Here is a 25,456-nt window from a genome sequence, read left to right as displayed (position 1 = left end):
GCCAGAGCACTCCAGAGCCACAGTTCTTGACTTCTCCTTTTTTTTTTTTTTTTTTTTTTTTTTTTGTTTGTTTGTTTGTTTGTTCAAGATAGGGTTTCTCTGTGTAGTCCTGGCTGTCCTGGAACTCACTCTGTAGACCACGTTGGCCTTGAACTCAGAAATCTGCCTGCCTCTGCCTCCCAAGTGCTGGGATTAAAGGCATGAGCCACCACTGCCCGGCTCAGTTCTTGACTTCTTACAGAACTAGGATTGCAGACCCAGAGCAGAAATGCAAACGGCCGGAATGAGAGAGTGACCCCAGGCTAGACTGTGACCAGGCCCAACCTGATGACCAAAGGACAGAAGCACCCATTCTTCTCAGGAGCTATACCCTCCATCCACCAAAGGCACATGGCTGCCCAGCCAGGAAGCAACTGCCTGCTAGCCTGACCCCTCCTCTTCTGCCTTCCCTCCTTCCCTAGCTCAGAGGGTGTCCTGCCCTGGCCTGGAGAGACACAAACAGGCTCAGCTGTTAGTGACGTATAAAGTGCTAATGCAGATGGCGTTTATTGAAGGCCCACTGTGTGTTGAGCTCCAGGTATGCCTCCCATCTTCCTGCACTTTCCACCAGCCAGGAAAGAGGGTGTTGATGATCCCCAGATGTGAGTCAGGGAAGGAGGTGGAGATAAATGAAGGCAAGTAGCTGGGTCCTCAGAAGGCAAGATTCCAGGCTCTGGCCAAAGGCTGAGGCCTCCCCATCTCTGAGCCCACTGGGCTCTAAGTTTGCACTCAGAGTCAAGAGTCTTGGGGTCTTAGTCTCTTCACCCAGGGATGGACTCTGCCCTTGAGTGTTTCTCCCACCCTGGAATGGGTCCAGAGGATAGAAGACTGGCTGAGCCCAAAATAGCAGTCAGGTTTCTGCTGGCTCTGTCTACTCCTCCTCTCTGTTCTCATTGCTCCTCTGAAGTTCCTGCATGGATCTCATGGGCTAGGAGCCAAGGGGGCAAGAGAGAGAAAAGGAAAGTCACACGTAGAGATGTCAACAGCTATGGAGTGAGACAGACAGGTAGAGAGACAGACACAAAGACCAACTAGAGAAATCGGAGAGAAAGAAGAGGTGGATTGGGGATCAGGGGAGAAGCAGGAGGAGAGAGGAGAGGAAGAGCACTGAGAAGAGCAGCCTGGACCATGGGCTAGTCCTCCTCTAGGTCTAGCCTCACCTACAGCTCATCCCTGGGGTGAGGATAGAGACTGTGTCCACTGCTGCCAGCCAGGTGCAGGTGGGGCCCACGAAGGCTCTTTTGAGAGCCAGTCCAGCTAATGAGGCGGCCACTGTCATCATCCCAGGGGGAGGATGTCTCCGTGTCACTAAGCCACTCGGCATCTCCTGCATAGTGGGTGGGGGAGGCAAGCAGAGGCCTGGCTGAGAAGGCTTGGAGGTCCCGAGGCCAGAAATATGCTTTGTACTGGTCACTGTGAAGGGAGAGAAGACATCGTAAGTGGACTCACACAGCTTCTCCCTGGCTCCAACCCCGAACTGGGGCCTTGACTGTCTGCAGTATCTCTGACCTGCCCACTAGTCTTCATAGCTACTTGAGAAGTGGCATTCTTAATATCCTATGATGAAGACACTCAGGTTCAGTACAGAGAAATCATGGGGTGAAAACCACATGGACAGGAGCTGAAGAGATGGCTTTGCCTATAGGAACAGTCACTGCTTTTGCAGTGTTCCTGCACCCACATCAAGTGGCTCTCTAATGGGATCTGATGCCCTCTTCTGGCCTCTTTGGACACCTGCATTCACATGCAAACACACACACGCACACACGCACACACGCACACACGCACACGCACACACACACAGAGATACCTGTAATTAAAAATTAAAGTAAATCTAAAGATAAAACCCACATGGACATGGACAGCACACTGTTCACATCTAGCTGAGTCTGGCACCTGAGCAATTCTTGGGTGACCTAGACCATGTGACTTAGACCATGTGACCTAGACCACGTGGGTGAACGTTGCGCATCTACCTCTCCGTAGCTGCCCAGTAAGTGGTTTTGCATTGGGCTCCTGGCTAGGGTGACCCTGCCCTACCCGACCCAGGTCTCACTTTGGGTGGCGATCAAACATGACAGGCAGGAATTCATCCACAGGTAGCATGCGGTGCAGAGGCTGGGAGGCTAACAGTTTTCGAGCACCTGCCAGGCTCAAGGTGTATGCGAGCGTCCAGTAGGAGTACCCAGCCACCACGAGACCAGGCAGCCCCTCCACAACCACTTCCTCCTCAGGGTTCACCTGCTTCCGGCCAAGGTAGCTGCAAATGACAGCAAAAGTGTCAGGAGTTCCCACACAGGCTGGGGAACTTGTCCAGATAGGACAAGGTCAGGCTCCACAGGAAGGGCTAGCTAGGACCCGAGCATAAAAAAGGAGACCCCAGAGGCATATCCCATCTCCCTCGCCCTGAGAGGTAGCCTGCCTACATCAAGTCCCATGACAGCTTCTGAGTCAGCACATCCTCCATCAGCCGTTCCAGCCGCCTCCGGAAATTGTCCTCAAAGCGTACATCATCCTCAAACACCACGACCCGGGCCAGGCCCCTGGCAACCACCTGCAGCATACATGACAGGGGAGAGGACTTTGCAGATTTGAGCTGTCCTGTTCCTACCTGCCTAAAGCCAAGCCAGCAGACTCTTTTTGGCTATGTGCCACATGCCAAATCCTGATCATACCGTGTACCTCCCCAGAGCACGCTGGGCCTCCCACTGCCTAGGAACTGAAATTCATCTTGCTCTGGCATTCAAGGCCCTTGAGCTGGTGCGTCACATTCTAGCTAAAAGAATCCTGGTGGCAGTCAGGACTTTTGCTACAGTCATTGAATACTAAAGCTCTCTCAGGGCCAGTCAGTGTAATTGCTCAGCCTCAGAGAGAGACACACAGGTTCTCGCTTTGTCATCTGAAGCTAGGTTGGGTAGGGGGTGTGAGAGACTCCACAAAATTACTCCTAAAATTACTCTTTGTAGCTATGGAAGAAAATGTGGAAAATATGTGAAATCAGCTGGTGAAGGGCTGAGTCACCTGCTCAGTCTGTTCACAGACGGTAACTCGCAAAAAGATCGCACATGCGCACACACTCCTTGGAGGTGAAAAAAAGAAAAAGCTAGGTACATGCACTCTATCTCCTGAAGGGGGCACCCTCGGGCGACCAGTGCCCTCCAGTTCTCCAGCAGTGCCCCAGCCAGGGATTGAGGCTGAGTGTCCCAGGGCCTACAGCTTTTCACTCCGGACATACCTTCCCACCTGCAGGAATTTCTTCTGCCTGGAAGGTTCACTGCCCATCTGACCCCAAGCACAGGCAAACTAGCACTCGTGTCAGAACCACCTCCACCTCCCCCACAAAGTGCAGCCTTGGGTCCCTCTTATGATCTGTGTCACCCTCTAAAACCCCATGATGTCCCCCTCCTTTTATCTGTGTACAAACACTTATATCTGGAGGCCAGAGGTCAATGTCGGGACCTCTTTCTCTACCGCTCAACACCTTGTTTACTTTGTTTTAATTTTTGGACAGGGTGTTTCTTTGTAGCCCTGGTTGTCCGGAATTTGACCTGTAGACCAGAATGGCCTCAAACTCACAGAGACCTGCCTGCCTCTGCCTCCCTAGTGCTGGGATTAAAGGCATGAGCCACTATCCCTGTCTCATTCTGTTTTCTCCCTCAATGAAGCAGAGTTGGGGTTTATTAAATATATTTTAAAATTTTAAGGACCTGGAGGGCTAGGGTGGCTGTTAAGAGCATTTAATGCTCTCACAGAGGATGCAGGTTTGATTCCCAGGACCCACACGACAGCTCACAACCATCTGTAACTCCAGGTCCAGGGGATCTGACACCCTCCAAGGGCACTGTACACATGTGGTGTACAGACAGACATGCAGGCTAAACACCCATACACATAAAATAAAAATAAATCACTCTTCTAAGAAATAATTCAAGCATGAGGGTTAAGAGAATATGGTTTTCAGGAAGAAGTAAGGCATGCCCTATGTGAGCATCAGAGGGGTCTCACACCTTATTTTTGAGGCAGGGTCACTCATTGAACTGGGATCTTTCATTTCATCCAGACTGGCTAGCCAGGCAAACCCACAGGATCTGTGGGGGTCACAGATGTGACCCACTTACGCAGCTCTTTGTGGGCACTGAACTCCACATTCAGGTCTTCATGCTTCCCCAGCGAGCATGTTACCACTGGGTCACCTCCCAACCCATGGGAGCTCTCTCTTAAAGAATAAGACAGAGTTTCCTTGTCCCCTGTGTTAGCAGGGACAAATCCCCTCTAGGGAACAGGGACAGTGGGATAAACATCACCATCACTCAGTGGCGCCAGGGAAGTGTTGAACACGAGGGTTCAAAGGACCTTCTTGTCGGACACACCCATCCCTCACTCATACAATCACGTGTGTGCCAGGCAATCAACTGACTAAGACAACTAGCCTGGCCTCTCCACCATCCCTGAAGGTCGTGGTCCAGAGGGCAGGTATCCTCACCTCTTCCCAGATGGAGTAGTGGCTGAGGAAGCAGCCCACCTCACCCTTGGTCAGTGTGCGGCCCGAGTAAGGGTCTTGGTAGCCAGGGAGCAGGTCCACACCAAGGTGTTTGAGGATACTGCTGTTGAGTGTCCTATGAGACACAAGCATAGATGGGTGACAAGTGCCAACCAGAGCCTCTAGCCAGAGGGGCCTCACCTGTACATGCTGGAGAGAATCACATAGGAGCCTGGTTTAAAAGAAGATCTAGTTTTGTAACTCCTTCAAGTGGCCTGGGCTTAGAGAACTCTAGCCTCCTTAAGAAAACCTCAGGAGGACTTACACCCTGCGGGGCAGCCAAGTATAATGTATAATGGCGCAGGCCTATAAGCTGAGCTCTTGGGAGGCAGAAGCAGGCAAACTTTTGTGAGTTTGAGGCCAAGCCCAGTCTACACAGTGAGTTCCAGGCCAGCCAGAGCTATGTGAGACCCTGTATTGAGAGGGAAGGAGGGAAGAAAAAAGGGACAGCCGGGCGGTGGTGGCGCACGCCTTTAATCCCAGCACTTGGGAGGCAGAGGCAGGTGGATTTCTGAGTTCGAGGCCAGCCTGGTTTACAGAGTGAGTTCCAGGACAGCCAGGACTACACGGAGAAACCCTGTCTCGAAAAAAAAAAAAAAAGAAAAGAAAAGAAAAAAGGGACAGACAGACAGACAGACAGAACAAAGCAACCACTGGTGCACCTGTGTAATCCCAGCTGTTGGGAGGTAGAAGCAGAAAGATCAGGAATTCAAGGTCATTCTCTTTCACACAGCCAATTCAAGGCCAAACTTAGCTACATGAGAACCTGTCTCAAAAAAGAAAAACAAGCCAAGGGCCAGGATACCAGTGGCTCAGTAGGATATAGTGTTGGACTAGAAATCCTGAGAATGTGAATTCAATCTGCAGATCCCACAGTGAAAAGAGAAAATGACTCCTAAAACATGCCCTCTGCTCTCTACATGTGTGCACCCTCATATATGCAAAACATACACACACTCACACACACACACTAAATAAACTTGAAATTTTTCTAAATAAACCCCAAAAGAATAATGGAAATAATGGAGAAACATATATATGTATATGTATATGTATATGTATGTATCTGGCTAACTTCTCACTGGACTCTCAGGGACCACAAGAACCAAGCATGCTTATGTATCAAATAGAAGTGAGGCTGAAGCCGGGCGGTGGTGGCACACGCCTTTAATCCCAGCACTTGGGAGGCAGAGACAGGCGGATTTCTGAGTTTGAGGCCAGCCTGGTCTACAGAGTGAGTTCCAGGACAGCCAGGGCTACACAGAGAAACCCCGTCTCAAAAATACACAGAGAAACCCCATCTCAACAAAACAAAACAAAACAAAACAAAAAGTGAGGCTGAGAGATGGGCCATTTCCCAGAGTTCATACTGCTGCCGTGTGACAGCTCTCAACCCCTGGGGATGTCTGCACTGCACCCTCTCCCTCAGATGGGCTGAAGGAGAACATCTTGTCCCGTTGGCCTGTTCTGGCATTCCTGAGACAGCAGGATTCAGGCCCTATGTGGCTACCTCCTAGGTGTTTAGGAAGCTCATTCAACTGGTCCACTCCTAGGATCTCAAGATGGATGTCATGATCCCCAAGTCGCATCCCTGGGAGCCTCACCTGCCATCCACAGCATCCACCACCTGGGCAGAGATCTCCATTTCCCAGAGAGAGCTCAGCATTCGAGCCCGGCGCAGGGGTCTGCGAGCCAGGCTGATGACAAAGACCTAAAGGGAGTAGACATGAGCCCAAGGAAGGGCTGCTTATCCACCCCACCCCAGTTATGTAGGCTGGAGACTTACTTCATCAAAGCCCATTTTGCTGGGCTTCTTTGGAGGCCGAGATACATGTGCTGAGGCCAGCATGGGGGGTCCATCCACTGCAAAAGGAAACAATACCCCCAACACCCAGGCATGAGTCCCTACTGACTCCTGGTCACAGACCCCCTGGAGTCCAGTCCCAGCTTTACTCCTATGGCTCCAGCAGAACACCTGGAAGGACAGGCTCCCTGAGTTCCTGCCCCACTGTACAGATCAGAACACTGAGGTGCTGCAGGGAAAAGGGCTTGCTTATTGTCATGACATGAGTTCATACGAAGGCTGGCACCCAAATGTGCCTAAATCTATGCTTAGTAAAGGAGCATTGTGGGAAGGCAGGGGACCTCAGCCCTCACCTAGTGCTTCCAAAATCAGGTGGATAAAGTTAGTCTTCTCTTCCTCCAGCCCCTGGTGGGGCTTCACTGCCACATTCATGTATCCGTAACGATGTTCATTGCACACATACACTGAGACCCCTGCAGAGAGGCTGTGTTAGCACTGGAGCGAGGCAAACAATCAGGGCCCTTCCCTCCCTGACCCTCAGTGAGTTCTCCCCTCTCCAGGGTCTCACAGCCCTAGCCAAGCTTTGGTCCAGGCCCAAACCCCACGCCCACGCCTGCTCTGGCAGGGTGTCCCACATCGGTGCCTCAGTGTCATCCTTAGCTCGTCCTTGGGGTTGTTGGGGTTTTCCCTACAGAAGGGGAATTGAGACAGGGTCTCACTTTGTAGCACTGGCTGGCCTGGAATTCCTCATGTAGACCAGGCTGGCCTTGAACTCACAGAGATCAGGAGTGCCGTGATTAAAGGCATGTGCTTTTATGTCCAATGCATATGTCCAATGCTCTTGGGATTGGATTTATCCCACTCCCAGCCAAACACATCTTTTCTAAGTAATTTTCTTCTTAAAAATAATTATGGGGTGAAGGAGAGATACCTCAGCAACTAAAAGCACTTGCTACTCTTGCAGAAGACCTGAGTTCAATTCACAACCACCCCTAAGTCTGGTTCCAGGGGATCCAGCACCCTCTTCTGTTCTTCTCAGGCACTGCACCCATGTGGCACACAGACATACATATATATCAGCAGACAAACACCCACACACACATACACAAAAATACCCCCCCCACATACACACATACACACAAACACACACACATACACACAAACACCCCCACACACACACCCCACACACATATATAAATTTGTGGGACAGGGGGTTTGAGATGGAGTTTTTTTGTGTAGCCCTGGCTGTACTGGAACTCACTCTGTAGACCAGGCTGTCCTCAAACTCATAGATCCACCCACCTCTGCCTCCATAGTGCTGGATCATAGGTATGTGCCACTTCTGCCCAACACGAAGATATAAATTAAATAAATAAAACATCAACATCAGGGCTGAGAAGATAGCTCAGCACTGTGGAGTTTGAATCTAAGACACATGCAAAACAACAACATAGAAAGAAAGACCCCTGGATGTGTGCGTGCCTGTGAACCTAGTCGTGATTGTGGGGATGGGCAGAAGGACTGTTGGGGCTTAATGACCACCAGCTTAGCTCCAGGCTCTAGGAGAGACCCTACGAGGGAGAGCGATGGAGCAGGAAACAGACACTCCACCATGTGATCTCATGTGCCAGTCTGATCGTGTGACCTTCTGAGGGCAACACAGCCCTGGCAGGCTGAAGACCAGGTCTGTGCCCATCAGGTTCCCAGGGCTGGCCCTGTCTTCCTGTCCTGCCTCACCTGCACTGTGCACCCTGCAGTGCTCCACCACCTGCCTTCTTTTCTTAAAAAAAAAAAAAGAGTTGTTGTATGTCACTATCTTCAGAAGAGGGCATCAGATCCCATCACAGATGGTTGTGAGCCAGCATGTGGTTGCTGGGAACTGAACTCGGGACCTCTGGAAGAGCAGTCAGTGCTCTTAACCACTGAGCCATCTCTCCAGCCCAACCACACCTACTTTCTTATGCTCCTTCCTATCATGAGGTCTTCGTATAAGCTGGCCTTTCTGCTTTGAAATGTTTTTTCTTGGGGAATGGAGAGTTGGTTTGGTGGTTAAGAGCACTTGCTGTCCTTGCAAAGGACCCAGGTTCAATTTCCAGAACCCACATGGAGATTCACCGCTTCCTGGAGGCACCAAGCATGCAGGTGGTACACAAACATACGTGCAAGCAGAACACTCATACACAAAATAAAATAAATCTAAAAAAAAGAAAATACTTCTTTTGCTGTTTGCTTCATTATTGCCTGCCCACACTTTAGATCTCAGCTCAAGAGTTCACTTCCTTCACAAGATCTTCTCTGACTAAATCAACCCTAGTTTGAGATGCCAGAACACTATAATCAAGGTCTCCTTCCTGTCAGTGATGACTGATTTGTGAGGGCCTCTGACTAACTGGACTGCAGGCTCCAAGAGGGCAAGGACTCCATGATTACCACTATCTCCTCAGTGCCTGTCACACAGTGGGTGTTATCACACAGTGGGTGTTCCATAAATATCTCCTTAGTGAAGCAATACCGGAAAATGCCAAATGGAGACAGCCGCTAGCTCATCTCCGCCACTAAGCAGTAGATTTAAGAAAGGCAATGACCCAAAGGACCAGCAGGAGTTGACAAGATGAAATGTGAAGTGGAGATTGACATACTAAGCAGGGGGACCAGCAGGTACAAAGGCCCAGGGGTCTCCAAGGCCTGCTGAAGAAGGCCTGGTCCTCACCAGCGGCCTGGCAAGCATAAGCGAAGACAATGATGTCATCAAAAGGCCATGTGTAGTTGGAATGAGGTGGGTAGAAGGCAAGCTGGGCTGTTTCCTTGGTCTGCAAGGATATCAGGAAGGTAGAGTGGACCATAGGGACCTGGAAGCAGCCCTGGCGCTGGCGGTTCTTAGTAGGGAAGTATTCAGCTGTGCGGCGATAGTAGCCCTGAAGGAGAGAGTGTTTGGGGCTGAGGCCAAACATATCCTGGCCCAAAGGCCTTAAAGCCTCAGGATTTATCCTCCCAGGACCTTGGGGCTCCTGAGACCTCACCCAGTCTCACCTGTGGAGTGATCCCACACCAAAAGTTGGAATAATAGGTCTGGGAGTCCAGCATCGGGGCCACCACTGGCAGTTGCCGATCTATGAGAAGCCTCAGTGTCTGGTTGTTGGTAAGAATGTTGTCTGTATCTGCAAACTTTGGAGAAGGACAATGTCACCGGGAATCCTTTCTGAGATTCAGGACCAAAGAGTTCACTGAGTGGGAATTCCTTCAGAGAGATCTAACCAGGGCCAGAGAGAGGCTAGCAAGGTAAAGGTACTTGTTGCCAAGCCTGACGACCAGAATCCAGTCTCTGGGACCCACATGGTAAAAGAAACAAACTCTGGAAAGCCGTCCTCTGACACCCACACAGGTCCCAGCACGTGCACATGTGCATACATACATACAGAATACATATTGGGGGGAGGGGTAATCATTTCTGACAAGGGGCCATTCTGAGATGCTGGCTCAGAGTAGAGCAAGTAGCAGATCTAAGAATCTTATCTGAGATCTGGCTTAGACAGCAGATCCAAAGAACTACTTTGAGGTGACTGATTAAAAGGACTGGCGGCTCTTCCAGAGGACTTGAGTTAGAAACCCACTGACCCTATGGTGACTGACTACCAAGCAAAGGTCATCTCCAGGGCCCCTTCTGCCCTCTGTGGGCTGCATGCACATGATACACAGACATACATGCAGGCACACACCCACCTTCATAAAGCAAAAATAAACCAGGTGGTAGTGGTAGCGCACACTTTTAATCCCAACACTTGAGAGGCAGAGGCAGGTGAATCTCTGAGGCCAGCCTGGTCTACAGAGTGAGTTCCAGGACAGCTGGGATTACACAGAGAAACCCTGTTTTGAAAACTCAATGAACGGCTGGGCAGTGGTGGCGCACATCTTTAATCCCAGCACTTGGGAGGCAGAGGCAGGCAGATTTCTGAGTTCAAGGCCAGCCTGGTCTACAGAGTGAGTTCCAGGACAGCCAGAACTACACAGAGAAACCCTGTCTCGAAAAACAAACAAACAAAAAAAAACAAAAAAACAAACAAACAAAAAAAAAAACAACAAAAAACAAAAAGAGAGAACTCAATGAGCAAACAAAACAAAAATATTGAAAAAAATCTATTCTGAGCTCTAATCCAGGGATCTGGGCTCAGTCTATACTCTAGGCATACAAAGGCTCAGGAATCTAGGCACAGCATATAACCTAAGACCTGTGTAAGGAGCCAGGCTTAGTATCTAGTATGAGCTTAAATACAGGGGTCTCACTCAGTCTCCAAAAGATCTAGCCTATAGATAGTTTGGTTATAACCAGACTTTATTGGGAGCAGGTACCAATGGCCCCCACCTACTTCTTACCAGGATGTAGTCAGCTCCCCAGTCCCTGGCAAAGGCCAGCGCTTCCTGCCTCAGCTCCATCAAAAACTGGTGCCTTTCTTTGGTCCAGTGCTTGGGACCCTGTTCATCTGGGTAGGACCTGAGATGGGGAAAGGTAAGACGTTCTCTTGAGAGAGGGGCCTCTCCTTCTCTGCAGGGAATAGACACGGCATGCTTTGGGAACTGTGCCCTGGGGAATGGCTGTTCTCCATCAGCACCCTTGCCCTCAGTTAACCACCTGGCCTCCTCCTCAGGCTTCCAGACCACAGTCGCATAGTCAGAGCCCACAGCAGCCAGCCATTCCTGGAGCATCCCTGTGGTGTTGTCCATGTTGTGATCTGTGGCACACCTGTGAGCACAAACCAGAATGGCTGTCCTTAGAGCAACGGGGGAGAGCTGTGTGCTACAGTGGAGGTGCTGGAGGATGTGCCGTGCGACCTCAGGCACAGTCCATACCTCTCTGTGCTTCACATCCTCCCTTCTGATTTTGTGCACTGTAGTGTGGAATTGAATCTAGAGACTTGTACACGCCAAGCAAGCCCCTGGCCACTGAGCCACACCCTCAGCCTGAGTGCACCTGGAAAGACAGTCCCTTGACCTTAAAGATTGCACCTGCCACTCCCCTCACTTTTGTCCCTCTTCATAGCTCCATAAGTCAGGCCTTTTCCAGCTCAGAATCAGACAAAACAGTCATTGCCTTTCTCTCCTTACCTAATCACCCGAGCTGTAACTGGGATCACACCATGCTGACAACCCGTGGGAAGTGCTGGTGATCCAAGCTCTGTTACCACGGAGCACAGCTTTCCCTCTGCTGGGGAAGGGGCTCTAGTAATGGAGGTGGAAGGCTTAGCCAAGATCTCAGGTTTTAGGCGATGCTGTTCCTTTAAGCCAGTTCTCCAGAAGGGAAGACTAACTACGTGTCAAGTCTTACAGGGGTGGGAACTAACTAACTCCCCAAGTGTGGTGACTGTGGGCAGCCTCCACAGGCCACAGCTCCACCCCCAGCCCAACTTTGGTGTGCTGTGAGGAGTCTATCTCCAGCCTCAGCTCAGGCTCCTCCCGTTTTGGCTTTTGGAGACAGGGTGCTGTAACCTCTGATCCCAGCATCCTATGAGACCGCACCCTTGGCTGTCAGAACCAGCTAGCCCCTCTACCCAGAGAAGCTAGCAGTACCACTAGGGAGGGCACTCAACCTGGCGGCCCTGCCCAGCACCCCGCCTGGAGCTGAGGGTTCCCTCCACCTGCGCTCTAGAAACCTCCAGTCTGACTGATCCCTTTCTATGCTGGGCCCCAGGGGACTCCAGACGTTCAGTCTGCTGTACGCCACCACATCGGGCAGACCACAGGTCTTCACTGCGATGTACTGCCAGCCACAAGGGCTGGGTCAGAAAAGACAGGCCTAATGAAAACCCAGGGGAAGCCCGGGAAGCCTGGGAAGCCCGAGACGAGTAGGGAACTCAACGGAGGGGTGGGTATCCCTGGGTTGAACCCTGGCCTCAGAAGTCTGCTCTTGCTCCGTGGGGCTTAGGAATCCTGCTGAGGGGCTTGAGGCATGTCTGGGAGGGAGGAGCTTGTCCGGGTAGTGTCTGGGCAGAAGCGATGAGGCCTCTGGCTCAAAAGCCTTCCTGGGTCCTGGGGCTTGATGCCCAGATGTACCCACCCCTGGATCTCTCACCAGAGGGCCAGCCTGGCCCGGGGGTAGTCCAGGCGCTCCAGCGCACCCAGGTAGTGGGGCAGAGAATGTTCAGCATTTCGGGCCAGGATGGCAAGGACCACGGTAGGTAGCGTCTGCTCCGTGACACCGGCAGCCCAGAGCCGCGGCCCCAGCAGGAGCAGCAGAGGTAGGAGCGGCGCAAAGCGCATGGCGGGACTGGGTGGCTGTGGAGGAACCCGGGTCTCCCACCTCCGCAGGGAGGGGGCAGGACGGGCGGGGCATGGAGGCGGGGTCTTAGGGGGCGTGGCTACTGCAGTGAGGCCCCTGCGCCCCTCTTGGGCGCCTGCACGCTCCGCTGTCCTCTTCTCCACCCAAGCCCTAAATGTCCAGGGTTAGACACCTGCTCCGGACGCGTCCTGGGGTCCGCCTTCTCCGTGTGGACCTCAAAAGGCGTTGGCACGAAGGGAGGATCCGGGGGCCTCGGTGGACCGCTTGCACCCTGGGCGTTCATCTCACTCCTGGAATACTGACACCCGGAATTCCTGGCTCTCTGACCCTCAGCCTTGGACTCGGGAGGCTGCAGCCTTCGCGGGGAGCCCGGTTCCTGCCCCTGCTCCGTCTGAGGCGCCCTCTGGTGGCCGCAGGCAGTAACTCCACATACCCTTCAGATGACGCGATGAGCTGGAGAGCAAGCACCAGCTTGGGGAGAGGACCGGGTGCAGCTGATCTGGCCTCTTCTGCGACCTCGACCTCACATCACCTCCACATGCTTCGGCCCTTAAAGAAAGGAGTAAAATTAGAAATAGTATATTTAATATCCCAAATAAGACCTAACCAACATCATCACATTGCTTATCAGTTTGACTCTGAAGACGATTTAGTTTGACATAATGTGTGTTTGTTTTTTCTTTAGGAAGAAGAGCTATTGGGAGGGGGGATAGGATGTGGGTGGGGCTTGTAGAGGGAGGACTGGGAAGGGGGACAGCATTGAAATATAAATAAATAAAATAATAATAATAAAGAAATCAAAGTCCACTCCGACTGAGGGCAGGACTTGGAGGTAACCACAGAACCCTCTGATGGTGACCCATCCCCCCTCCAAAATAGTAGATACAGCCTTCTTTGGGACAAAGCAAATCTTAGGACACTGTTAGAATGAAAGGGAATCTCCAACCTTTTCTTAGGAGAGAAAAAAGGTGAGGTAGGGTTTAAGAAGTTCCAGCTTGGCATCTGTCACCAACCTGACTGATGACAGCTAACATGAGGGTTTGCTACAAGATGAGACCTTGAGAATGGATGCACTTGAGTCTCTCTCTCTGCAGGGAGCCTGAGCCGGGTTGAAAGAGAGGCCTCTATATTCACCCTCCTTCTGCCTGAATGGTCTGCTTTCCTAGGGTTGCCTTTCAGCCTCTTCAGGACACTAGGAAAGGGCAAGCACACACTACCTCTATTGAGAGGGGATGGAAGGAGCAGGTTCAGCAAAGAAAGGGCTTACCTGATGATGAACAGCATCCCTGGGGGCTGAACCCTGGACTCAGATCTCTACCCTGGCTTTGGTCACAGCTTCCCAGTGGGCTATTTCCAGGCCAATGGTCCTGCAATGAGAAGGGCCCATGGAAACATCCTGGGGGAAAGACAGAGTCCTCTCTTTTGCATGGCAGTCTCTGGCACAGGGATTCCCAGTCCCCATTTGGAGGAGTCTCCCTAAGCTGTTCCTACCCTACACATCTAGAGCCACTGCCCACTCTATTAGTGATAGGAGTGTGTGGACAGAGTGCTTGTGACCCCGCCTGGCAGCACTCAGATCTGAAACCTAATCATCAGTGTCATGGTACTGAGAGAGAGGAGGGACTAGAGAGAGAGCTGGCCCAGGGGGTAAGAGCACTGGCTGCTCTTACAAAGGACCAATTCCCAGAACCCATTCAGCTAACAACCATCTGTAATTCTAGTTCCACTGGATCCAAGGCTGCACCAGGCCCGAAGCTCAGGCACTGAGCCTGGTGGGTCAGAATTGTAATTCTAGCACTTGGGAACCTGAGGCAGGAGAAGGGTACAACGAGGCTGGGCTACAGTGAGATCCAACTGCATCTTCTGGTCTCTGCAGGCACCAGGCACTGGCAAGGTGCATATACATACAAGCAGGCAAAATAGCCAAACACATAAAATCAAAGACATCTTTGTTTTGAGACGTGGTTTCCCTGACTCTCCTGCAACTCCATCTGTAGATCTCTGGCCTTGGCTCAGAGATCTGTTTACCTCTGCTCGCCAAGTGCTGAGATTAAAGGGGTACACTACCACTACCATCAGCTCTCTCTCCCTAAGGTAAAAATAAAAGAGACCCAAGAGGGATCTTCAAAGCACAAGATGCCATCTATGAGGAACAGGTCCTCACCAGACACCTTGAAGGCTCAAAATTGTGAGCAAAAGCTTTCTTGAGCTAGGCACTGTGGAACGTACCTGTATCTTAGAACTGGGTAGCCAGAGGCGGGGGTCCTGAGTTCTAAGACATCCTACAACTACATAGCAAGACCAGATCAGGTCAAGCATCGTGGTGCATATCTATTATCCTGACTCTTGGGCCTGTCTCAGGAAAACAAACAAAACGGGCATGGACTAGGGGCGGCTCAGTTGGTAAGGTACCTGCCAAACAAACATTAGGGCCTGTGTACACATTCCCAGAACTCAAATAAAACCTGGGCACAGGCACACATGTCAGAAACTCAGATCTGAGTGAGGGGTTCAGGAGAACCTGAATATTGCTCGCTAGCTGATCTAGCCAACTCATAAACCCCAGGTTCAGTAAGACTCAGAAGCTAAGGTGGGGGGCTGAAGAGATGATTCCATGGGTAAACACTTGCCTTGCAAGCATGAGAACCTGAGTTCATATTCCCAGAATCCAGTTAAAGCTGAATGCCCAGCTGTGGTCCTAGTTACAGGCAAGTGGGAAACAAGAGAACCTCAAGAAGTTCCTGGGCTAGGAAACCTGGTGCATGCTGAGGCAAACAGGAGACACTGTCTCAGACGAGATGCAGGTAGAACTGACACCTGAGGATGTCTTCCAGCACCAGCACTGAGCCACCCCCCCACCCCCTAATCTTCTGCCCCATCCAACCTGAATACTTTACAGTTCCCAGAAGCCTCCATGCTTTGGGACTTTTGCACATGCTTTTCCTCCTTGCTTTTCTGGTCCCTCTGCCTGGGTTCATCTCCTTGTTCCGGAAGAGTTGATGTCTCAGTTTGGGTTCCCTTCCCTGGAAAGCTTTTCCTGATATCCTTGTCTGCGGGATGCAGCTCTATACAGTATCCTACCCTGCCCAATCAGAAGGGATTTAACCAGCACAGGCCCCTGAGGTACTCTAGGGCTTGAGGATACATAGGTGGAAAGGCCCCCAAGTGCTGGTGAGCAGAAAAATGGAAGAAAGCAGGAAAACCCTGTAATTTCAAGGCATGGTAAATGCTTGGAACAAAGGATGCCAATTGAGGTCCAGCAATGGGTGGGCAAAAGGTCCTGAGACAGGACAGGCAAGAGGGCCAGTGTGGCCAAAGCAAAGGGAGGAAGCTTTGTGGGAAGATCCGGGGAAGCCAGGACTCATGGGAAGCCATGGTCTTCTCAGCCAGGGCCGGGAAGAAGCAGGGCAGGATTTTATTTTTTATTTTTATTTTATGTATTTTACTGAGATAGGGTGTCACTTTGCAACCTTGGCTGGCCTGGAACTTGAGATCTGCCCGTCTCTGTCTCCCCAGTGCTGGGATCAAGGATGTGAACTGTTATGCCTGGGTTTTGTCTGTTTGTTTTAACGTATTGCTGCTGCTGTTGTTGAGTGTGTACATGACAGTATACACAATACAGTGCCCATTTGCAGGCCAAAGGGCAGCTTTCAGAGATGAGTTTCCCTCCACTATGGCTTCTGGGATGGAACCCAGGCTCCGAGGCTCACACGGCAAGTGATACCATCTCCTGTGAAGCTGTTTTCAGTGGTCCGGCCAGACTGCCCTGGGTCTGGAGAAACAAGTTAGTGCTTAAGAGCACTTGCTGCTCTTGCAGAGGCCTGGATTTGGTTTTACTGTCCACGCGACACTCACAATCACCCCCAATGCCAGGGATACCTGTTGCCATCTTCAGGCTACACAGGGCACTCCACACACACTGTATACAAACAAACAAGTAGGTAGAATAGGTATACACATAAAATAAAAATAAGCAAATCCAAAAAAAAAAAAATCACTGAGACAGATATGCTGTCTCAAGCCTACAACCCTAAAACCCAGGAGGCTGAGACAAGAGGATTGCTTTGAGTGTGAGGCTAGCCTGGGCTACATAGTAAGTTCCAGGAAAGCCTAAACTACAGTGTAGCCTGAACTATAGTATGAGACTATATCAAAAGAAGGGAGGATGGGAGGGACAGAAGGAGGAGGAGCTGGAGGCTGACATGCCTGGGGCTCTACCTCAATGGTAACATGGGCGCACAAAGCCCTGGGTTTACTCTCCAGTCTAGGAGTGAGAGGCCATGTCAAGTACAGAGGCAAGAGGATTAATCAGGAGCTCAGGGCCATCCTTGGCAACATAAGGAGTTTCAAGTCGGCCTAGACTACATGAGATCTTGTCTCTAAAAAACAAACAAACAAACAAACAAACAAACAGGCATTGCAGTACCACTTGTATTCCTAGCAGCTGACTTGGGAGGCAGAGGCAGGATAACCACAAGTTCAGAACAGCCTGGTCTACAGGTTATCAAGTATTGGGGCCACCAACAATAATCCAGCTGTAATCCTACGAGTCCAAAATCGGAGGCAGGAGGACTTTTGAAGCCAGCCTCGTGTATAGTTGCACTATATAAAAAAGAGAAGAAACTAGGGCCAAGGAGATGGCTCTGCAGGTAAAGAAAGACACACGCCACTAATCCTGGTGACCTGAATTCGATTCCCAGGATCCCTATGACAGAAGTGGAGGAGTGACAGGCACAAACTGTCCTTTGATTTCCACACCATTGTGTACACACACACACACATACACACACACACACACACACTGAAGTTCTCTAAAAATAACTGAAATAAATTGAGCAGTGGTGGCGCACGCCTTTAATCCCAGCACTTGGGAGGCAGAGGCAGGCAGATTTCTGAGTTCGAGGCCAGCCTGGTCTACAGAGTGAGTTTCAGGACAGCCAGGACTACACAGAGAAACCCTGTCTCAAAAAACAAAACAAAAAACAGGAGGGAAAAAGGTAAAACAAAACAAAAAATTGTCCTGGCTGAGCATGGTAGTACACTCCTTTAATCCAGGCATTCAGGAGGCAGAAGCAGGTGAATCTGTGAGTTTGAGACCAGCTTGGTCTACATAGTAAGTTCCAGGACAGTCAGAGTCCATAATGAGACCCTGTCTCAAAAAAAAAGTGTGTGTGTGTGTGTGTGTGTGTGTGTGTGTGTGTGTGTGTGTGTGTTCTGGTCAGGGGCTGTACAGTGAGACCCTGTCTCAAAAAGTAACAGTAACACAACGTTGTTGTTCTAGCCATAGCTTAGATGGCAGACATTAGGGTCTGCTGAGCAGCGGTGAGCTCAGGGAATCCCATGGGCCTTGTAGGTTGGATGTGGGAGACCGAAGACAAAGATGGCTTTTGCAGTCAGTAGACTTAGATGGAGCAGGCTAGGTACTGAGTAGGGTAGATGGAAGGAGGATCAGGCCAAATGGGAAACCTTATTCCTCTGACCTTAGTTCGAGCTGCCCTATTAGACCTGCCAGTAAGAAAGCATGCATGAGACCCTTGTGCTCTGGCTTCCGCCACAGGGACCCGCTTTCCCATTCACCTTTCTAGCCCCAGGTTAGGCAGAGCCTAAGGACTATGTGGCCTCTCCACAGATGGATGTGGAGTCTCTAATGGAGGCGAGATCAACAAGTGGCAATCCACCTACTTGCAGTCTTTTGGCCCCTCAAATGATCATGAGATATCTAGTCTTCTGGGTGAGGGGAAGTTAAGGCAGGGTAACTCTTATCATGTAACTCTGGCTATCCTGAAACTCACAATGTAGACCAGGCTGGCCTGAAATTCTCAGAGATTCACCTGCTTCTGCCTCCTGAATACTGACTGGGATTAAAGGCATGTGCTCCCAAGCCCCTGTGCCCAGCTATAAGATGTATTCTTAAAAGTGATGTAGGCTAAGCTCACAGAAGTTTGAAGTTACAGTGCCCATCAAAGCAAGGGCCTTAGACCAGAAGGACAAATGCCAATGGGGCAGGGCAGCTCAGACCTGTAATATCTGCAGCAGTCTGGATGCATAATGAAGCAAGATTGTCACAAATTCAAGGCCAACCAGGGCTATGAGTAAAACCATGTCTCATGCGTCTGTTCCCCTCCCTTCCCTCAAAACACAAAAGCTAGGATTTGTGGTGCAGGCTTAGCACTCAAGGCTAAAGCAGGAGGCTCATGTGTCTGTTGGGTACTGGGGCTGCATGGTGGGCTCCACCTGTTCTTTTTTTTTTTTTCGAGACAGGGTTTCTCTGTGTAGTCCTGGCTGTCCTGGAACTCACTCTGTAGACCAGGCTGGCCTCGAACTCAGAAATCCGCCTGCCTCTGCCTCCCAAGTGCTGGGATTAAAGGCGTGCGCCACCGCCGCCCGGCCCACCCATTCTTTATAACACAACTCTACCTTATATTAAAAAAACAAAAAAGCAAACATTGTCCCACCCCCTGCCTAGGAAGCCTGGAACTCTGGGAATGGGGTAAAATGAATTGTTTCCTTTTAAAATTTTATCTTTTTTGGAAATAGTGTCACCATGTAATGTAGAATGGTCAGGAGCCCCGGACCCTTCTACCTTAGGCTCAAGAGTTCTGGAATCAGAATTGCTTTGGATGTCAAACCCAGAGATCCATGCTGGCTCTGTCACTGGCATACCCCCTAAGCCATCTGTTTTAATGGAAAGTTCTAGGTCATTCTGACAGGCTGAGCTTGGAAACTGCTGCTGCATGTATGAGCCCACATGTTCTAGGGTATGCTAAGTTCTGGAAAACAGTCACTCATGGAGCCCAACAGGTTAAGAAGGCTCTAGACCACATCAACTGATGCTCTCTGGGTTCTGCCTCTCCGCATTTTTTTGTGCCCCTCAACCACTGTAGTTCTGCACAAAACCATGTGGTGGCGCCAGTACCCCAGGGCTTGCTTCAGTTGGCTATCCTGAACTGGAGACCCTGGAAGAACTGTCCCCTTCCCACTGGGAACTTGAGTTTTAAGGCTTAGTGCCAATGGGCAGGTCCTACGCCAGGGAGAAAAACTGATACCCTCAAATTGGAAGGGGTAACTCTGGAGCAGTAGAGAGGTGAGCTAGAGGATACCCTGGTTACAGAAGAGGTAGGGGTACCAGGCCTCTGAGACTTGAAGGTAAAAGCTCAGATGGGTAACTCTGGCCGAATGGAGTCTTGCCACATGCCACTTTAACCTTCTGCCTATCCTGTTCAACCTGTCTATTCTGGTTCCAAGTCCTGTTTCCCTGCCAAGGGTAGGGGAAGCCTGGAGGTAGCCCAGGGCTTTAGTCAGAGCTGGAGGCTGGAAGTTCTCACAGCCTAGCAGCCGGGCAAGCTGGAAATGGGGACTCAAAGCAGAAGGATCCTTGGATGGAGCTCTTACCAGCTGTCAGCTTCCCGTCTCTTGGGTCGGAGGCTCTCTGGGCCCCTGTCCTGCTCTGTGGTCACGGAAGCCCACGATCTTGGTCAGAGGATGAGCCTTCACCCTGTTCTGGGTGCAGTTCAACAGACCGGGAGACCAGCCTGGACACCATCCTCACCTCTGGTTCCAAGCCCAGTTCCAAGAACACCCAGGGGAAAGCAGAGGCTTGTCCTCCCTAGTCTTCTCTGCCCTTCATCTGTCCTACTCGAGGGAAGACTAAGATCACAACTGGAGACACTCTTCTCCAGTCTGTTTAAACTTAGCATACTCTGAAATTAGCCCCCACCCCTCCTGTCTCCTGGGTACCCACCCAACACCCACATGCTCTGAAGAACCACCCTCTCTCTCCCTCTTGACTCTGCCTTCCTCTTTGAGGACCCCAGATGTGGTGCTGTCCTCTGAGGTTCTGCCTCTGCTCCTAGGAGGCTGGGACTAGGCCAGCTGTTTTCCCTAAGCAGCCAGCTGTTTTGCCCATCGGAAAGTAGCTCTGGATCCTCTGCTAAAGTCGTTTCTAGGCTGCGGCGTGGCAGCCCTATTGGGCCAGGGCCTGGGAGTGGTTAACTCCTCTGGTCCAGGCTGCAGCCGCTTCTGCCTCCCGGCTTTCTGCATTCCCCAGATTCAGTAGGGACTCCTAGAGACCTACAAGAAGGCTAAGTACGGCTATCCTCAATGCCCTCAACAACTGCCATCCCCTTCCACAGAGCCTTGTCCCCAGGTGGATCTAAGTGAGCTCTAAAGGGGTTACCAACCCTTGAGAATGATTATAGCAACGATAGCTGTCCTCAACTGTGAGCCTTAAAGCCACTTGGAGTTGAACTAGGTGCCTCAATGACTCATTTGACAACTTCATTTTGATAATTCTGTGTCACGGCAAGTATTATTTACTGATTAGAAAAGCAAAAACCCAAAGTGTGAACAGTCTCAGTTACCAAGAGTTGTTTGGACGCTGGTCAGCCCTAGTGGCTCTAGAATGGCCTCTGCACTGCCGTTTAGGTTTTCCTGAGCCCTCTCTCCAAGGTCTGGGCCTGGGAGCCCCATCTGTGAAATGAGAAACTGACAGACAGAGTTAACACCACTAGCCCTGGATGGAGAGTTGGGCCAAGACACCTTCCAAGTATTTATTAGAGATCACCCCTCCTGGTGGCTGCGGTTGGCCTGGGCGAAAATCCCAGATTCACTGCCTCCTGGCTGCCAGCGTTGGGGTTAGTGACTACCTCCCAGTCTCTCTGTCTCCACAGTTGGAAAATGGAGACAAGAATAACTGCTCTTGGTTTTGATGATGCAGGTTTAATGCCCTGCCTGCAACCCAACTAAGGACTGGTGTAAAATGTCCTATCTTGCCAGTAGGACTGCTGACCACAGTCAGTAAGGAACAGAGAAGGCCACTGGGTGCCTCCAGGCTCAAAGCAGAGCTGATTAGGTAGGAGAGCTACTGGCTCAGGAGTCCCTAGGCAGAGAAAGAAGGCTGGGTAGGGGAGGTTCCACCTGTCTTTGGATCCCCCAAGGCCTCCTGCTTTAACTCTGCATCCTTGTGCCTGGTCTGGGGAAGGAGCCAAGGAATAGTGACAATCCCGAGGCTAACGTGGCTCAGAGGTGACTTGGCTGAGGCTGGGTGGGATCTCAGGGTCTGGGAATGACCTCTCAGGATGCAGTGACCCGTGTTCTCCCCTTTTGTCCTATCTTCCCTGCCCACCATGGGTCAGGTCCCTGGTCCCAGCCCAGACATCTGGAACTGGGGCAGACAAAGGGCTGCGGGAAGGGACAATAACCTTCTGTCCATTTTCAGAGGCTGGGCCAGGCCTGGCCAGGACTGGGGGCCGGAGCCCCGGCGAGGCGGTGCCAGGCCCCCCGCGGGCAGCGGACAATGTTGGCAGTGATGGAGAGGAGGCATTTCAAAGCGTTTTGTTCCTCCTGACCCCCTCCCCTCCACACATCTCGTCCCGGCTTGGGGTGAGGCCCCAGCCCCACCCCCAGCCACCCAGGCCTTGCTCTGGGCTGCTTGGGGACTGGCCACATTCTTGACCTCAGGGGAAAAGTTTAGACTCTTTGCGCCCTGGGCGACAATAACAGTGTCACAGACCTGATTTAGGAGCAGCACTTACCATCACAAAGCCACAGACAAAGGGGCCGAGGCTGAGAGTGAGCGCATGCTGGCCTCGGAGCCCACGCCATTGCCAGGATCTGTGCACCTTCTCTTTCAGGTTCGGCCAGGGTCCACTCAGAGCCTGCCATGACACACCTGGGAGGACTTGAGGCCGAGGGAACTCAAACAACTAGGAATGACGAAGCTTTCAGAGTCACCTCTTACTCTCCTGTGAAACTGTTAAGTGACCCTGGATAGGTCCTTCACACTCCAGGCCTCAGTTTCCCTATCTGTAATAGAGATGCTATATAAAGTACAACACTGAGAGCAGGAGGCTCTGTCCTTGTGGCAGGAGGGTTTCAATAATGGCGGTGGCCAGGCTGGGGGTATACACCTGGAGGAGGCCCATGCACTCAAGAGGCTGAGCTGTGGAATCTCCTGAGCTTTAGTCGCCCCAGATCAGCCTGGCAACACAGTGAGACCTCGTCTGTGGAGATGTGGTAGAAAGAGGGAATCTGTCCTTGCTGCACTCTGGCACTGCCCGGGGAGCTGGCTTACTAAGCCTTTACTGGATTTCACCTGCTTTAATCATGTAAGCCCTATCAACCTTACAAAGCAGGTGCACGATTAACTCTGCCTTAAAGTTGATAAACTGAGGCTTAGAGCCATGGAGCAGGTTGCCCAGGGCCAGGCTGCTTTGCTCCTGACTGCCCCTGTGGGAAGGCGTGAGGAGGCAGCTGGCCCAGGCTGAGCCGGGGTGGAAGGGCCTCCCCTTCCGACAGAAGGCCATGAATAAATAAATATTTGATTATCCCCAGGAGGAATTCCATCCCCAGAGCAGGTGCCTTTAAAAACCTGGATTGATTCTTGTCTATAAGCAAGGTTGGCCTGGGTGGACACCCAGATGTAGGAGACTGGGCACAACGACCCCTCCCCAGGAATGCAGAGGCAAGACAAAAGTTCATTTAAAGGTTTGTGGCACCCGCGTTAGGTTGTGGGTCTGTGCGGTACCCGTTTGGTGAGCTTCACTGAAGGCCTGAGAACAGTGACTGAAGCCATGAGGGAGGCAGGGAGTCTCCTGGCCAGGCCCATGGGCCCCACAGGGCAAGCGTGATATGTCACTAGCTTTCCTTTCCATGAAGCAGTTGGGTTTTTAATATAACCTGAGGGGTTATCTGCTCTTTAGGATCTGTTACCAAGGGCCAACTATGACTTCAGGGGGAGAGTTGGGAGACTGTAGTAACCCCAACACCAGCAGGGGTTGTCTGGAGTGCTTACATAAAGGGAAGAGGCCCAGAGTGTTGTCCAGATCCCTTACCTGACTGTTACATCCAAAGGAAGCCACATAGGTGCACAGGAAGAGAGCAGTGTCCAAGCAACAGCAACCAAGCCGCCATCTCAGGGCTCAACTCCAGCCCCACAGACTGCCATTCACTTGGACTGAGCAGCTACTTCATTCTGAAATCACCACATAAATCATTCATTCATTCATTCATTCATTCACTGGCAGTGTCTTATGTAGCCAGTTTAGCATTAAGCATCATATACTGCCAAGGCTGGCCTTGGACTCTCGATCCTCTTCCTGTCTGGGATACAGGCATGGGCCACCTATCTCAACTACTTTTAGAAGGTTAAATGTGATTCTGTTAGGCTAGTCAAAGAGAATAGTGGCCTGGGTGTGATAGAGTATTTCATTAATCCCAACGGAAGGCAGAGCCAGGAGGATTTCTGCAAGTCCCAGGCCTGCCTGGGCTACAGAAGCAAACTCTAGGCAAGCCAAGGTCACATCATGAGATCTCGTCTCAAAAAGTGGTTTTGGGAAGTTTGATGGCTTGAATTTGAGGCTAGCTAGCCTGGGCAACATGACGGTTTCTGTCTCAAAAAAAAAAAAAAAAAAAAAAAAGGCTTGGAATCTGGGATCCAACCTCCCAGCCTCCATCAATCCCCTACCCCAACCCCTCAATTTATTCCCAGAATAGTTTTTCAATACTTGCAACTACTCTCCTGTTCTTTCAATGTCTGTCCCCAAACCACCCCTGACACACATCAGTCACAGACAGTGGGTGAGGTCATCCAAACAGAAACTGCCACTACTTGCGGGGACACAGTTTATGGAGCCCTGAGGAGCCTTCCCCTCCCCTACCTGGCTTCAGAATACAGGAGCACTCACCCGGCAGGGCATCTTAGGGTCCTCCGCAGCCCAGAGGTGGATGGCACTGCTGGGTGCTGAGGTACAAGATGACTGACTGCCTGTGCAGCTCTTATTTTGGAGGTTTGGCCAGATAGTTCATCCCAGGCCCAGACTTTCTTGGCATCTCTAGGCAGGAAGGCCACTGCCTGGGGGTTGGGAAGAGCAAGGAAAGATTTCATAAGCAAAGGTGTCTCCCAGAGGGCTCAACCGAACCCTCAGTTCACTGTCCTCTGAACATCGTGGGATGAGGGTCCAAAAAGCTAGGGGTCCAGAGGAGCCAGCCGAAGCTAATAGAGACGTTGATCTGACCCAGGCCCCTGGCCCACCCCCACCCCTACCCCACCCCAAGGCCAGGGAGGCCCACATGGAGGTGTTTGCTTTTCCTGTCTCCACACTGGTTCCATTCAGAATGGCCCAGCCCAGCCCAGGCCAGCAGCCAAGGACCAGTGCACCAGGGGGTGAGATCACGGCCCAGCCTCCCTTCCATCCTTGTTGCATGAACATGATCATGCCATAGCAGCCGCATGGGCCTCCCAGTTTCGTGGGGCATTGGAAAGCAGAGAGGAAAGAAAAAAGGCCAGGTAGGGGATGGTCAAAGAATATACGGAAGAGGTTGGAAAAGAAGAGGACATGCAGAGAATGATAGGAAATGGAGCCTCTGAGGAGGCCCTGGCCAAACAGAGCCAGGATGAGGAGCCTCTGGGCAGAAGGCTGGGTCAAGTGGCAGAGAGGGCTGGTCCAGAACCTCACTGCCTTGTTTTGTGCTGAGACACGGATGCTGGGATACACACTTGAAAATGAGCATCCTCCTCATCCCTGGACCAGGGTCCAGGAGGGGCTAAGACCTGGTCTGGGCCAGGAGAAAGAGGGTGAAAAGTTTCCCCAAGTCAGAAGGCTATGGGGGAGGTATCTCAGGGGTCCTGCTCTTTGCTCTGTCTGACTGTCACATTGGTACATAAAGGGGGTAGAAAGGTCAGATGTGCCCTTTCAGGCCCGTGAGAAAAACTCTGCCCATTTCCCTAATCCATATTTATTGGTGTGAGACACTGGGGTGGGAGAAAGCCCCTGCCCCCACCCACTGCCCCAGCCAGGCCAGG

General features: G+C 51.4%; 1 protein-coding gene across 5 annotated transcripts; it reads right to left on the bottom strand.

Moving 5' to 3' along the window:
• Window positions 1–522: 522 nt before the first annotated feature.
• Cercam (cerebral endothelial cell adhesion molecule) lies at window positions 523–24,624 on the bottom strand. 5 transcript variants are annotated; one of them, XM_034496140.2, is made up of 15 exons: window positions 24,339–24,624; window positions 23,487–23,626; window positions 13,922–14,021; window positions 13,088–13,203; window positions 11,011–11,121; window positions 10,755–10,872; window positions 9,414–9,548; window positions 9,094–9,298; window positions 6,737–6,856; window positions 6,366–6,442; window positions 6,184–6,290; window positions 4,523–4,655; window positions 2,466–2,593; window positions 2,096–2,299; window positions 523–1,452 (listed from the first exon to the last, which is right to left on the bottom strand). In XM_034496140.2, the coding sequence occupies exons 5-15, from the start codon at window positions 11,100–11,102 to the stop codon at window positions 1,200–1,202; spliced, it is 1,572 nt and encodes a 523-aa protein (XP_034352031.1). In that variant the 5' UTR covers window positions 11,103–11,121; window positions 13,088–13,203; window positions 13,922–14,021; window positions 23,487–23,626; window positions 24,339–24,624; the 3' UTR covers window positions 523–1,199. The 5 variants fall into 5 exon arrangements, with proteins under 5 accessions (XP_034352031.1, XP_034352030.1, XP_034352033.1 ...); XM_034496139.2 differs by lacking the exons at window positions 13,088–13,203; window positions 13,922–14,021; window positions 23,487–23,626; window positions 24,339–24,624 and adding an exon at window positions 12,448–12,701 and having other exon boundaries at window positions 523–967; window positions 1,200–1,452; XM_034496142.2 differs by lacking the exons at window positions 13,088–13,203; window positions 13,922–14,021; window positions 23,487–23,626; window positions 24,339–24,624 and adding an exon at window positions 12,827–13,068.
• Between the last annotated feature and the right edge of the window lie 832 nt (window positions 24,625–25,456).

The sequence above is a fragment of the Arvicanthis niloticus genome, chromosome 2 (genome assembly GCF_011762505.2).
Source record: "Arvicanthis niloticus isolate mArvNil1 chromosome 2, mArvNil1.pat.X, whole genome shotgun sequence".
NCBI classification, from domain to species: domain Eukaryota; kingdom Metazoa; phylum Chordata; class Mammalia; order Rodentia; family Muridae; genus Arvicanthis; species Arvicanthis niloticus.
The sequence above is the reverse complement of the archived record's forward strand: the minus strand, read 5'-3'. Positions and strand labels throughout refer to the sequence as shown.

Bases quoted from the DNA above. Each gene is read 5' to 3' on its own strand.
- Cercam (XM_034496139.2), bottom strand. From the start codon at position 12,635: ATGCGCTTTGCGCCGCTCCTACCTCTGCTGCTCCTGCTGGGGCCGCGG. The intron at 9,549-10,754 runs GTAAGAAGTAGG...CCTTCTCCAAAG, and splicing joins GGGGAGCTGACTACATCCTG to TTTGCAGATACAGACAACAT. The intron at 2,594-4,522 runs GTGAGGATACCT...TGTATGCTGCAG, and splicing joins ACTACTCCATCTGGGAAGAG to GTGGTTGCCAGGGGCCTGGC.